The sequence below is a fragment of the Delphinapterus leucas genome, chromosome 15 (genome assembly GCF_059928025.1).
Source record: "Delphinapterus leucas isolate spDelLeu-1000000601 "Yukka" chromosome 15, BTC_Dleu_Yukka2, whole genome shotgun sequence".
NCBI lineage: Eukaryota > Metazoa > Chordata > Mammalia > Artiodactyla > Monodontidae > Delphinapterus > Delphinapterus leucas.
The window spans coordinates 35,502,869-35,518,624 of NC_143143.1; the positions used below are offsets into that span (position 1 = coordinate 35,502,869).

Here is a 15,756-nt window from a genome sequence, read left to right on the forward strand (position 1 = left end):
GCCCGGGAGCAGATGGCTTCACAGGAGAATTCTATCAAACATTTAGAGAAGAGCTAACACCTATCCTTCTCAAACTCTTCCAAAATATAGCAGAGGGAGGAACACTTCCAAACTCATTCTATGAGGCCACCATCACCCTGATACCAAAGCCAGACAAGGATGTCACAAAGAAAGAAAGCTACAGGCCAATATCACTGATGAACATAGATGTAAAAATCCTCAACAAAATACTAGCAAACAGAATCCAACAGCACATTAAAAGGATCATACACCATGATCAAGTGGGGTTTATTCCAGGAATGCAAGGATTCTTCAATATATGCAAATCAATCAACGTGATACACCATATTAACAAATTGAAGGAGAAAAACCATATGATCATCTCAATAGATGCAGAGAAAGCTTTTGACAAAATTCAACACTCATTTATGATAAAAACCCTGCAGAAAAGTAGGCATAGAGGGAAATTTGCTCAACATAATAAAGGCCATATATGACAAACCCACAGCCAACATCATCCTCAATGGTGAAAAACTGAAAGCATTTCCACTAAGGTCATGAACAAGACAAGGTTGCCCACTCTCACCACTCTTATTCAACATAGTTTTGGAAGTTTTAGCCACAGCAATCAGAGAAGAAAAGGAAATAAAAGGAATTCAAATCAGAAAAGAAGTAAAGCTGTCACTGTTTGCAGATGACATGATACTATACATAGAGAATCCTAAAGATGCTACCAGGAAACTACTAGAGCTAATCAATGAATTTGGTAAAGTAGTGGGATACAAAATTAATGCACAGAAATCTCTGGCATTCCTATACACTAATGATGAAAAATATGAAAGTGAAATCAAGAAAACACTCCCATTTACCATTGCAACAAAAAGAATAAAATATCTAGGAATAAACTTACCTAAGGAGACAAAAGACCTGTATGCAGAAAATTATAAGACACTGATGAAAGAAATTAAAGATGATACAAATAGATGGAGAGATATACCATGTTCTTGGATTGGAAGAATCAACATTGTGAAAATGACTCTACTACCCAAAGCAATCTACAGATTCAATGCAATCCCTATCAAACTACCACTGGCATTTTATCACAGAACTAGAACAAAAAATTTCACAATTTGTATGGAAACACAAAAGACCCCGAATAGCCAAAGCAATCTTGAGAAAGAAAAACGGAGCTGGAGGAATCATGCTCCCTGACTTCAGACTATACTACAAAGCTACAGTAATCAAGACAGTATGGTACTGGCACAAAAACAGAAATATAGATCAATGGAACAGGATAGAAAGCCCAGAGATAAACCCACGCACCTATGGTCACCTTATCTTTGATAAAGGAGGCAGGAATGTACAGTGGAGATAGGACAGCCTCTTCAATAAGTGGTGCTGGGAAAACTGGACAGGTACATGTAAAAGTATGAGATTAGATCACTCCCTAACACCATACACAAAAATAAGCTCAAAATGGATTAAAGACCTAAATGTAAGGCCAGAAACTATCAAACTCTTAGAGGAAAACAAAGGCAGAACACTCTATGACATAAATCACAGCAAGATCCTTTTTGACCCACCTCCTAGAGAAATGGAAATAAAACCAAAAATAAACAAATGGGACCTAATGAACTTCAAAGCTTTTGCACAGCAAAGGAAACCATAAACAAGACCAAAAGACAACCCTCAGAATGGGAGAAAATATTTGCAAATGAAGCAACTGACAAAGGATTAATCTCCAAAATTTACAAGCAGCTCATGCAGCTCAATAACAAAAAAACAAACAGCCCAATCCAAAAATGGGCAGAAGACCTAAATAGACATTTCTCCAAAGAAGATATACAGACTGCCAACAAACACATGAAAGAATGCTCAACATCATTAATCATTAGAGAAATGCAAATCAAAACTACAGTGAGATATCATCTCATACCAGTCAGAAAGGCCATCATCAAAAAATCTAGAAACAATAAATGCTGGGGAGGGTGTGGAGAAAAGGGAACACTCTTGCACTGCTGGTGGGAATGTGAATTGGTACAGCCACTATGGAGAACAGTATGGAGGTTCCTTAAAAAACTACAAATAGAACTACCATATGACCCAGCAATCCCACTACTGGGCATATACCCTGAGAAGACCATAATTCAAAAAGAGTCATGTACCACAATGCTCACTGCAGCTCTATTTACAACAGCCAGGAGATGGAAACAACCTAAGTGTCCATCATCGGATGAATGGATAAAGAAGATGTGGCACATATATACAATGGAATATTACTCAGCCATAAAAAGAAACGAAATTGAGCTATTAGTATGGAGGTGGATGGCCTTAGAGTCTGTCATACAGAGTGAAGTAAGTCAGAAAGAGAAAGACAAATACAGTATGCTAACATATATATATATGGAATCTAAGAAAAAAAAAATGTCATGAAGAACCTAGGCGTAAGACAGGAATGAAGACACAGGCCTGGGCTTCCCTGGTGGCGCAGTGGTTGAGAGTCCGCCTGCCAATGCAGGGGACGTGGGTTCGTGCCCCAGTCCAGGAGGATCCCACATGCCGCGGAGCGGCTGGGCTTGTGAGCCATGGCCGCTGAGCCTGCGCGTCCGGAGCCTGTGCTCCGCAACGGGAGAGGCCACAACAGTGAGAGGCTCGCGTACTGCAAAAAAAAAAAAAAAAAAAAAAAAAAGACAAAGACCTACTAGAGAATGGACTTGAGGATATGGGAGGGAGAAGGGTAAGCTGTGACGAAGCGAGAGAGTGGCATGGACATATACACTACCAAACGTAAAATAGATAGCTAGTGGGAAGCAGCCGCATAGCACAGGGAGATCAGCTCGGTGCTTTGTGACCACCTAGAGGGGTGGGATAGAGAGGGTGGAAGGGAGGGAGACGCAAGAGGGAAGAGATATGGGAACATATGTATATGTATAACTGATTCACTTTGTTATAAAGCCGAAACTAACACACCATTGTATAGCAATTATACTCCAATAAAGATGTAAAAAAAAAAAAAAGAATTAGAGATGTGGGAGTTTGAATCTTAAAAGAGATAAACATAGGATCAATAAAAGAAAAAATGACATAGTTCATAGTAAATCTATGGGAATTATTACTCCTAAGAGCAGCACAGTTGAAAAAATATATTAAAATTTAAGATTCATAAAGGGAAATGAAGGGAATCTATGAAGTCTGAAGGGGCCTCTACATTTGATGTTTGCGTCAGGGAATCCAACCAAGCTCCCTTAAATTGATTTCTGATGCTACTGTTGGAAAAAGAATGCTGGATGCATGGACTATCAGGCTGGCTAAGGGGGTAATCCTAATGAGCATAGGATTGTATAAAATTAAAAGAAGGCTAAATGCATGGTAGTACATCAAATACATATAAAAATTTACCACCAAAAACTCAGACTGGAAAAGGCTGGATAAGCATGGTGTTCCATCGAGGGTACATTTCTGTGCAAGCTGAGGGCAGTTTGCAGCGGGTCTTGTAAGGGAAAACCGGAGAGGGGTGTGCTCTACTTTAGGTCCAGGAAGCTTTCTGCCCTGTCTTGCCTAGGAAATTCCTTATTGGAGGGTCTTACATTTTTTTTAAGATTTTTTTTGTTGCTGTTGTGGACCATTTTAAAAGTCTTTATTGAATCTGTTACAATATTCCTTCTGTTTTATGTTTTTTGGCCCCGAGGCATGTAGGATCTTAGCTCCCCGACCAGGGATCGAACCCGCACCCCCTGCACTGGGAGGCAAAATCTTAACCACTGGACAGCCAGGAAGTCTCCTGTCAGATATTTTTAAAAAGACAAGGAGCATGTGCAGATTTTCAGAGAAGAGGGAGAAGGAGGAAATAGGTTCTACGGAAAATGGCCAAGATGTTAGCTCATTTAAGAAGTGATTAAAGAATGTCTTTGCTATATGGTGGGATTTCAAAGATTCCTGCTTGCAGAGCAGGTGCTCTCCTTACCTAGAAAAAGCAAAAACAGGCTTAAATTAAAAGCAAGAGAAATTGTGATTATACATTCTGAGATGTTGGCATGATAAAATATTGGCAAATTCTTTGGCAAGAGAAAAGGGAATTAGAGACTTCGTGTTTAGAGATTTGCCTGACCAAGGGCACTGGGCTCTCCCTAAGTCTGCTATGACCCTTTTCTGTTGGAGGATTCTGTTCCTAGGACTTGAATGTGCACACAAAAGGGCCTTTTTTTACGGGGGGGGGTCAGGATAAAAATTTTCCAGCTTCTCTCCTAGACATTCTAGAGATGACTTTTATTCAATAAAAGTTCTTAATTTGTAGTTTTACAATTCCCCTGTGCAGCTTAAATATTTTTCCTTCCTATCTCTTCTCTTAGCTGATAGAGAAGGTCACAAATATGCTTGGGGCCCTAATACCATATCACCTCCAACTTTTCCCAGGCAGGAAGAAGCCAAAATCAGCCCCTGTAAAAGGCTGTTTCACACGCTCTCTCTTCTCTGATCCCCATGACTGCTCTTTCCTTCTCTTTTTTCCTCTTTGCCTCTCTTTCCCATACCCTGGATTCTCCACTAATAAATGTCTACAGATTTTCTATGGAAACATACCTTTGGCTTCAAGATTCCACCTGAATCTGTCACACTGTCACTGGTGCTTGGTGGATCAAGTAGGAGAGAGAGTGTGGAATTAGGATGGTGGCTGTGCTCTGTGGCTGCTCCCATGCCCTCGAGCTAAGAGCGCAGGCTTGGGGTTGGTCCTGGCTCTCTGAGGAGTGCTGGCTCTGCCACCTGGAAGCCAGGCTCGCTCTGGCTCATTCTGCAGGGCCCAAGAGGGGATCTCTGTCCCCCACAGGCAATTAGCACAAAGCACTAGCATGGCTGGAACACAGGAAAAAGGCTGTCCCCGAAGAACCGACTGGTTCTTTCACCTGAACTCCATCTCCAAACACAGATTACTAATTGAAAGAGCAATAAGAATAACTGCATTCCTTAAATAATTACTAATTATATAATTTTATCCTTTCCAAGGTACTTTCACAGGATCTAGCTTAGTTGTTAAAATGCTTTCTATGGCAGGTGGCCTTATCCCCACTTGGTAGACAAGTAAACCAAGAATAAAGTGAGAATAAAATGACTTGCTTAGTGTTAAACAGTGTTCGTTTTCTCACGAGGCATAAACAGACCATTCTATGTAGAGGAGGTTAGTATTTTTTTGAAGTATAGTTGATTTACATATAATTTTGAAGTACAGTTGATTTACATATAGCTGATATTATGTTAGTTTCAGGTGTACAATATAGTGATTCAGTATTTTTTATAGATTATACTCCATTTAAAGTTATTATAAAATATTGGCTGTATTTCCCACGCTGTACAATATATGCTTGTTGCTTATTTATTTTCGTTTCTTTTTTTTGCGGTACGCGGGCCTCTCACTATTGTGGCGTCTCCCGCTGCGGAGCACAGGCTACGGACGCGCAGGCTCAGAGGCCATGGCTCACGGGCCCAGCCACTCCGCGGCATGTGGGATCCTCCCGGACCAGGGCACGAACCCGTGTCCCCTGCATCGGCAGGCAGACTCTCAACCACTGCACCACCAGGGAAGCCCTTTAACTCCTTTTTTCCCACAGTGTTATTACTTATATTTTAAAAGATATATCCATGTTGTTATGTGTATATTTAGTTTAGTATTTTCAATGCTGAATATGCATCTATCATCTTTTATTTGTACATTCCACTAGGGATGAATGTATAGCTTGTCTTAATTTCCCACAACCACAGACAATGCTGCAGTGAACATTTGTGTACAGGTCCCTTTATGGACCTGCATGAGTCTCTATTGTATGCACATATGTGTACACAAACACACACACATGATTGAGAATGCTGAGGAACAGGGATATATATACATAAGCACTACCAGACTCTTTCAGAGGGTTGTAGCAGTATACCACTCCCAACAGCTATAAATGAAGGGTTCTGATCCCGCGCCCCCCGCCCCAACCTAGTTAATACCTACTACAATCAAATTTTCTAATTTACGCTAATCTGATGGGTATAAAATGGTATCTCAGATTAATTTGATTTTAATTTAAAGTGATTACTAGTGAGATTGGACATTTTTAAAATTTATTTATTTATTTTTGGCTGCATTGGGTCTTCGTTGCTGTGTGTGGTCTTTTCTGTAGTTGCAGCGAGCAGGGGCTACTCTTCATTGCAGTGCGTGGGCTTCTCATTTCGATGGCTTCTCTTGTTGTGGGGCATGGGCTCTAGGCACATGGGCTTCACTAGTTGTGGCAAGCAGGCTCAGTAGTTGTGGCTTGTGCGCTCTAGAGCTCAGGCTCAGTAGTTGTGCTGCATGGGCTTAGTTGCTCCGCGGCATGTAGGATCTTCCCAGACCAGGGCTTGAACCCATATCTTCTGCATTGGCAGGTGGATTCTTAACCACTGCGCCACCAGGGAAGCCCGAGATTGGACATTTTTTAATAAATGTGTTGGCTATTCTTATTTCTCCTTCTATAAACTGCCTTTTCATATCCTCTGCCCATTCTTATTTTAGTTTTTCTGCGGTTTCCTGATTTGCAGTAGATCCTAGAATACTCTAGATAAATTTTGCCAGGTATATACACTGTAAATATTTCCCCCTAGTTTAGTCTATGCTAACCTCTGAACAGAAATCCTAAATTTTTATATAACCCAATTAATACATTATCTGCCTTAAAATTGATTTGTGCGTTTAAGATTTTTAAGAACTTCTTCCCAATCCCAAATTTACAAATATATTTCATTTCAATTTCTTCATATAGTTTTATCTTTCATATGTAAGTTTTTAATTCTCTGGAGTTCATTATTGTATACGGTATGAGGTAGTGATCCAAATTAATTATTTTATAAGAAAATAGGCGGTTTATTTTTCCTTCACAAAAAGCAAGTTCAGAAATAGACAATCAGGGACTTCCCTGGTGGTCCAGTGGTTAAGAATCCACCTCCCAATGCAGGGAACATAGGTTCAATCCCTGGTCGGGAAACTAAGATCCCACAGGCCGAGGGATAAGCCCGAGCACTCTACAGCCTGCACACAAAAACTAGAGAGAAGCCCTTGCGCAGCAACAAAGATCCTGCATGCCGCAACTAAGACCTGACACAGCCAAATAGATAAATAAATAAATAAATAAGAAATCGACAATCAAGATCTAGCATGGCAGCAGCTCAACAATCACCAATTCAGGTTCCTTGTGCCTTTTTGTTCCACCATTCTTTTTTTTTTTAAGATTTTTTTTTGATGTGTACCAGTTTTTAAAAATTAATTAATTTATTTATTTTTGGCTGTGTTGGGTCTTCGTTGCTGTGCCCGAGCTTTCTCTAGTTGCAGCGAGCGGGGGCTACTCTTCGTTGCAGTGCGCGGGCTTCTCATTGTCGTGGCTTCTCTAGTTGCAGAGCACGGGCTCTAGGCGCGTGGGCCTCAGTAGTTGTGGCATGCGGGCTCAGTAGCTGTGGCTCGCAGGCTCTAGAGTGCAGACTCAGTAGTTGTGGCACATGGGCTCAATTGCCGCTCGGCATGTGGGATCTTCCTGGACCAGGGCTCAAACCCGTGTCCCCTGCATTGGCAGGCAGATTCTTAACCACTGCGCCACCAGGGGAGCCCTATGTGGACCTTTTTGTAAGTCTTCATTGAATTTATTATGCTTTATGTTTTGGCTTTTTGGCCACAAGGCATGTGGGACCTTAGCTCCCTGACCAGGGATCGAACCTGCATCCCCTGCATTGGAAGACGAAGTCTTAACCACTGGACTGCCAGGGAAGTCCCTGTTCCACCATTCTTTTTTTTTTTTTTTAAGAAAGTTGCCTTGAACTTCCCTGGTGGCACAGAGGTTGAGAGTCCGCCTGCCGATGCAGGGGAGGTGGGTTCGTGCCCCGGTCCAGGAAGATCCCACATGCCACAGAGCGGCTGGGCCCGTGAGCCATGGCCACTGAGCCTGCGTGTCCGGAGCCTGTGCTCCGCAGCGGGAGAGGCCACAACAGTGAGAAGTCCACGTACCGAAAAAAAAAAAAAAAAAAGAAAGAAAAGAAAGTTACCTTATTATTTTTCAATTTTTTTATTATTTAGTTATTTATTATTTATTTTCGGCTGCGCCAGGTCTTAGTTGCAGCACCGGGATCTTTGTTGCAGCATGCGGGATCTTTTAATTGCGGCATGTGGACTTCTCAGTTGCGGCATGCATGCGGGACCTAGTTCCCCAATCAGGGATCGAACCCAGGCCCCCTGCATTAGGAGCACGGAGTCTTACCCGCTGGACTACCAGGGAATTCCCCCTGTTCCACCATTCTTAACAGTGGCGTCTATCCTCAAGGCCACCTGTGGTCTAAGATGGTGGTAGGTGCTCTAGCCACATGTCCACATTCGTGCACGGAAGGTGGAAGGAGATGTTTGCGCCTAGTTTGGGAAGCTATCCTAGAAGTCCCACCAAATATCTTCCCCGTACATCTCATGGATGAGGATTCAGTTATATAACTACACCTAATTGCATAGGAGGCTGGAAAATGTAGTTTTTAGCTGGTCACAATTATTATATCACATCACATCACATCATGTCAGGCAGCCCCCATAATACAAGTGTTATATTAGTAAGAAAGAAATGGAGAAGAGGTATTGAGCAGCCAAGCAATAGTCCCTGCCCCAAGAAGAATGATTAACTTCTTTTGAAATAGACTTCTGTATTGTTTGGCTAAATACAATAAGAATGTATTTCTTTACAATTAGAAAAATCAATTAGGGAAAGTTTTGAGTGCCTTTTAAATTTTTATTGAGATAAAATTCACATAACAAAATTCATAATTTTAACCATTTAAAATGTTCAATCCTGTGGTTTATAGTATATTCACAAGGTTGTTCAATCATTACCTTTGTCTGCTTCCAAAATATTTTCATCATCCCCAAAGAAAACCCTCTACCCATTTAGTAGTTACTCCCCATTCTCCCTTGCTCCATCCTCTGACAACCATTAACCTCCTTTCTGTCTCTGTGGATTTTCCTATTCCAGATATTTCATATATATGGAATCATATGTGACCTTTTGGGCCTGACTTCCTTTACTTTGCATAATGTTTTCAAGCTTCATCCCCATTGTACTAAATTCATTTTTATGAATTGATAATATCCCATTATATGGATATACTACATTTTGTTCCTCCATTCATCAGTTGATGAACACTTGGGTGGTTTAAACCTTTTGGCTATTGTGAACAGTGTTCCTATGAACATTCACTTGCAAGTTTTTGTTTGAAAGCATGTTTTCAATTCTTTCAAGGATATACGTAGGAGTGGAATTATTGGTTCATATCGTAATTCTATGTTTAACTTTTTGAGGAATTGTCAAACTGTTTTCCACAGAGGCCGTATCATTTTATATTCTCACCAGCAACGTAGAGGGTTCCAATTTTTCTACATCTTTACCAATTATTGTTGTCCCTTTTAAAAAAACATTATAGCAATTCTAGGGGGTTAGATGTATTTCTCTTTAGGGTTTTGATTTATATTTCCCCAATGACTAGTGATGTTGAGCATCATTTCATGTGCAATTGAATTGTCTTTTCACTTTTTTAATAGTGCCCTTTGAAATACAACAGTTGTTTATTTTGATGAGTCCAGTTTATCTATATTTTCTTTTTTGCTTTTGTTTCTGGTGTCATATCTAAGAATCCACTGCCAAATCCAAGGTCATGAAGATTTACCCATATGTTTTCTTTTAAGAGGTATATTTTTAGCTCTTACATTTAGATCTTTTATTCATGTTGAGTTAATTTTTGTATATAGTGTGAGGTAAGGCTGCAATTTGATTATTTGCATGTCCATACCCATTCTTCTCAGTACCATTTGTTGACAATACTATTCTTTCCACATCGAATGGTCTTACCATTCTTGTCAAAAATCAATTGACCATAGATGTATGGGTTTATTCCTGGACTCTCAGTTCTATTCAGCTGATCTATATATCTATCTCTGTGGGGCTTTAAAACATTTATTTATTTATTTATTTATTTATTTATTTATTTATTTATTTATTTATTTATTTATTTATTTTAGGCTGTACTGAGTCCTAGCTGCGGCACGTGGGATCCTCACTTCGGCATGTTTAGCTGAGGCATGCAGGATCCTTTTAGTTGGGGCATGCGAACTCGTGGTTTTAGCATGCAAACTCATAGTTGTGGCATGCATGTGGGATCTAGTTCCCTGACCAGGGATCAAACCCGGGGTCTCCTGCATTGGGAATGCGGATTCCTTCTCACTGGACCACCAAGGAAGTCCTATCTCTGTGTTTTGATTACTATATCTTTGTAGGAATTTTTGAAACTGGGAAATGTGAGCTCCCCAACTTTGTTCTTCTTTTTCAATATTGTTTTGGCTATTCAGGGTTTGCAATTCCATATTAATTTTAGTATTAGCTTTTCAATTTCTGTAAAGGACACATTTGGAACTTTGACAGGGATTGCATTGAATCTGTAGATCCCTTTGGAAAGTATGGCCATCTTAACAATATAAACTCTTCCAATCCATGAACATGGGATGTCTTTCTATTCATTTTGGTCTTCTTTAATTTCTTTCAGCAATGTTTTATACTTGTTTGTATACAAGTATTGTATCTTCTTGGTCAAATTCATTCCTAAATATTTTATTCTTTTTGATAATATTATAAATGAAATTGTTTTCTTAAATTTCCTTTTCAAATTGTTCCTTGCTAATATATAGAACCACAGATGATTTTTATGTCTTGATATTGAACTGTGCAACTTGGGTGAATTTATCAACTCTAATACTTGGGTATTTGTTGATTCGTTACGATTTTCTATATATAAGATCATCTCATCTGTGAATAGAGATATTTCTTCATCTTCCTTTCCAATTTGCATGTCTTTTATTTATTTTTATTGCCTAATTGCTCTGTCTAGAACTTCCAGTAAAATGTTGAATTGAAGTGATCAAAGTGAGCATCCTCTCATCTTATTCTTGATCTTAGGGGGAATGCTTTCAGTCTTCCATCATTAAGTCATTAAGTCTTCCACCATTAAGTCATTAAGTCTTCCACGATGTTAGCTGTGGGTTTTTTAATAAATGCCCCTTACCATGTTGAGGAAGTACCTTTCTACTCCTAGCCTGATGAGAGTTTTTTTAATCAGAAAGGATGTAAGATTTTGTCAAAGTTTTTTCTGCATCAATTGAGATGATCATTTGATTTTGGTCCTTTATTCCACTAATGTGCTATATTACATTGACTGATTTTCATATACTGAACCACTATTTTTTTCCTGGAATAAATACCACTGGTCATGATGTATAATCATTTTAATAAGCTGCTGAATTCAGTTTTCTGGTATTTTGTTGAGGATTTTTACATCTACATTCACATGGCATATTAATCTGTAGTCTTGTGATGTCTTTGTCTGGCTTTGTTATCACAGGAGTGCTGACCTCATAGAATGAGTTCAGAAGCAGTTCTTCCTCTTCTATTTTTGGAATAGTCTGAGAAGGTTTGGTGTTAATTTTTCTTTAACTGTTTGGTAGAATTTACCAGTGAAGTCATTGGGTCCTGGTCTTTTGTTTCTTAGGAGGTCTTTGACTACTGGCTAATTCTTTTTACATGTTATAGGTCTATTTACATTTCTGTTTCTTCTTGAGCCAGTTTTTACAGTTTTGTGTTTCTAAGAATTTTTCCATTTCATCTAGGTTACTAATTTGTTGGTGTACAGTTGTTCATAGTATTCTCTTATAATCCTTTTCATTTCTATAAAAGCAGTAGGAATGTCCTCACTTTCACTTCTGATTTTAGTAATTTGTGATTTCTCTCTTTCTCTCTTGGTCAGTTCAGTTAAGTTTTGTCAATATTTTTAATCTTTTCAAAGAACCAGTTTTGGTGTGTTTGATTCTCTATTGTTTTTCTATTCTCTACTTCATTCCATTTCACTTCTCTATTTCTATTCCCTATTCCATTCTAATCTTAATTATTTCCTTCCTTTGGCTGCTGTTGCATTTAGTTTGCTCTTCCCTTAAAACAGAAAGTTATTGCTTTGAGATATTTATTCTTTTTTAATATAGGTATTTACAGCCATAAATTTCCCTTTGAGTATTACTATTGCTGCATCCCTTAAGTTTCGGTATGTTGTATTTTTGTCTTCATTCATCTCAAAATATTTCATAATTTCCCTTATGATGTCTTCTTTGACCTACGGTCATTTAAGAGTATGTTAATTAATTTCTCATATTTGTGAATTTGCCAGTTTTCTTTTTGTTATTTCTAGTTTTATTCCATGCAGTCAGAGAAGATACCTTATATGATTTGAATCTTTTAAAATTTATTAAGCCTTATTTCATTGCCTACTATATGGTCTATCCTGGATAATGTCCATGTGCACTTGAGAAGAATGTGTACTGTTGTTGGGCAGGGTGTTCTATATATAACTGTTATATCTAGCTGGTTTATAATGTTGTTGAAGAACTCAGTTTGTTTTTTTGATCTTCTGTCTAGCTGTTCTATGTATTATTAAAAGTAAGGTTTTGGGGCTTCCCTGGTGGTGCAGTGGTTAAGAATCCATCTGCCAGTGCAGGGGACATGGGTTTGAGCCCTGGTCCAGGAAGATCCCACATGCCGCAGAGCAACTAAGCCCATGCATCACAACTACTGGGCCTGCGCTCTGGAGACTGCAAGCCACAACTACTAAGCCCATGTGCCACAACTACTGAAGCCCGCGTGCCTAAAGCCCGTGCTCTGCAACAAGAGAAGCCACCGCAATGAGAAGCCTGTGCACCGCAAGGAAGAGTAGCCCCTGCTTGCCACAACTAGAGAAAGCCCGCGCGCAGCAACAAAGACCCAACACAGCCATAAATAAATAAATAAACAAACAAACTGTAAAATGGCCAAAGGACTCAAAGAGACATTTCTCTAAAGAAGATAAATGGTCAACAAGCACATGAAAAGATGCTCAACATCATTAGTTATTGGGGAAATGCAGACCAAAAACATAATTAAATACCACTTTATACTCATTTAGATGGCTATAATAATAATACAAATAGAAAAATAGCTAGTGTTAGCAAGAAGGTAGAAAAAAGGAACCCCTGAACACGTCTGGTGAGAATGCACAGGCATACTTTGGAGGTACTGAGGGTTCAGTTCCAGACCACTGCAACAAAGCAAACACTGTGGGAATTCCCTGGCAGTCCAGTGGTTAAGACTCTGTGGTCTCATTGCTGAGGGTCTGGGTTCAATTCCTGGTCAGGGAACTAAGATCCCACAAGGCGCACAGTGCAGCCGAAAAACAAAAAAAGCAAATGTCACAATAAAGTGACAATTTTTTAATTTTGTTTTCCCAGAGCATATAAAAGTTATAGTTACACTATACTGCAATTTATTAAGTATGCAATAGCATTATGTCTACATAATGCCAAAACTGTTACAATAGTAACATCAAAAATCACTGATCACAGATCACCATAACAAATATAATAAGGAAAAGTTTGAAATATTGTGAGAATTATCAAAATGTGACACAGGGACAAAAAGTGAGAAAATGCTGTTAGAATAATGGTGCTGCTAGACTTGCTGATGCAGGGTTGCCACAAACATTCAATTTGTAAAAATACATTATCTGTGAAGGGCAATAAAAGTGCACTAAAATGAGGTATGCCTATAAAATATTTCAGGCCCGATAGGTAAGTCTGTTCCTCAAAAATTAAACATAAAACTACCATATGACCCCACAGTACCACTTCTGGGTATACTGTATGCCAACAGAGCTGAAAACAGGTACAAAAACAAATACTTGTACTTGCATGTATGCAACAGGGCTATCACAATAGCCAAAAAGTAGAAACAACTTAAATGTCCATCAACAGATGAATGTATAAACAAATTGTAATGAATCAATAATACTGAATATTATTCAGCCAAAAAAGGAATGAAGTACTGATTGAAACATGCTGCAATGTGGGTCAACTTAAAAAGCGTTACACTAGTGAAAGAAAGTCAGGCCCAACATGTCACATACTGTAAGATTCCATTTATATTAAATATTCAGATTAGATCAATCCAGAGGGACAAAAAGCAGGTTTGTGATTTGCCAGGCACTATAGGAAAACAAGAATGAGGAGTAACTGCCTAGTGGATATGGGGCTTTCTTTGGGCGTGATGAAAATATTTTGGAACTAGAGAGAAGTAGTAGTTGCACAAAATTATGAATATACTAAATGCCACTCAATTGTTCACTTTAAAATGGTTAATTCTGTTTTACGTGATTGTAACCTCATTAAATATTTGCCTATTTAAAATCAACCTGCCATATTTATGTGGGTCTATTTCTGGACTCTTTATTCTATGCCATTGATCTGTGTGTCTACCCCTCTACCAATATCACACTCTTTTGATTAACATAGCTTTAGAGAAAGTCTTATAATCAAGTAATGTGATATCTTCAATTTTTTTCTTATTTTTCAAAACTGTTTAGGCTATTCTAGTTCTTTTATCTTTCCACATTGCATTAAAACTATTGATCAATCAGGGGAGAATTGACATTTTTACTACTTTGAGTCTTTCCAATTTATGAACATGGTATGTCTTTCCATTTATTTAGGACATCTTTGACTTATTTCACCAGTGATTTATAGTTCTCAGCACACACAACCTCTACATGATTTGTTAGATTTATAACTATTTCTTTTCTTGAAGCTATTGTAAAGTACATTGTTTCCAATGTACAGAAATAGAATTTGTTTTGTTTATTGACCTTGCATCTTGTGATCTTACTAAATTTACTTATTTTAGAGATTTTGGCAGGGTCTTAGAATTTTCTACATTGACAATCATGTCATCAGTGAACAGGAACAGTTTTGTTTTTCCTTTTCAATCTGGATGTTTTTTATTTCCCTTTCTTTCGTTATTGCACTGGTCAAACCTTCCAGTACAACGCTAAACACAAGTGGCAGGACTGGGTATTCTTGTCTTGTTGCTTATCTCAGAGATCTCAGAGGGAAAGCATTCAGTCTTTGATAACTAAGTATGATATGAGCTATAGAGCTTTTTTTTTTTTTTTTTTTTTTCAGTATGCGGGCCTGTCACTGTTGTGGCTTCTCCTGTTGCGGTGCACAGGCTCTGGACGCGCAGGCTCAGCGGCCATGGCTCATGGGCCTAGCCGCTCCGTGGCATGTGGGATCTTCCCGGACCAGGGCACGAACCCGTGTCCCCTGCATCGGCAGGCGGACTCTCAACCACTGCGCCACCAGGGAAGCCCTATACAGCTTTTTTAATAGATGCTCTTTTACAGGTTGAAGAAGTTCCATTCTATTCCTAGTTTCCTGGGAGTTTTTGTCATAAGTAAATGTTGTATTTTGCCTCCATCTTCACCACAGTGCTCACTTCTAGGTTTCTAGTTGTGCTGAGCTGAGGTAAAGGGATATCAGAGAACATAAATTGTAAACTCACCATCAGTTCAGTGGTACTTTGAACTCTGGTGTTCTTCTCCAAATCACCAACTGCTATTAATGCTTTGACGTTCTCGAATAGCTGCTCCATACATTCTATCCAGGTTTTAGAGTTGTTTTCTATGTGAGAGAAAAGGTGAAGCATGCTTACTTCATCTTATCCAGAGCTGGAACCCCAATACTTAGTTTTCCTTGTGCCTTTCCAACATCTATACATTTTCTTTCTTTTCCTGTATTACTGGTTCTCCACTCTGATACCTAATCCCTGCCTCCACCGAGGTCTTCCCAAATTAGTTTACTTCTTTTCAAAGGCTTTA

General features: G+C 38.9%; 1 protein-coding gene across 1 annotated transcript in view; it reads right to left on the reverse strand.

The window, feature by feature from the left end:
* Positions 1 to 1,300: 1,300 nt before the first annotated feature.
* The window catches only part of LOC111185235 (zinc finger protein 75D), a 38,418-nt gene continuing 23,962 nt past the window's right edge, over positions 1,301 to 15,756 (reverse strand). The window contains exon 6 of the mRNA XM_089896281.1: positions 1,301 to 15,559. Within this exon, the coding sequence (XP_089752407.1) occupies positions 15,327 to 15,559 (233 nt within the window). The 3' untranslated portion in view covers positions 1,301 to 15,326. The remainder of the gene's footprint in view (positions 15,560 to 15,756) is intronic.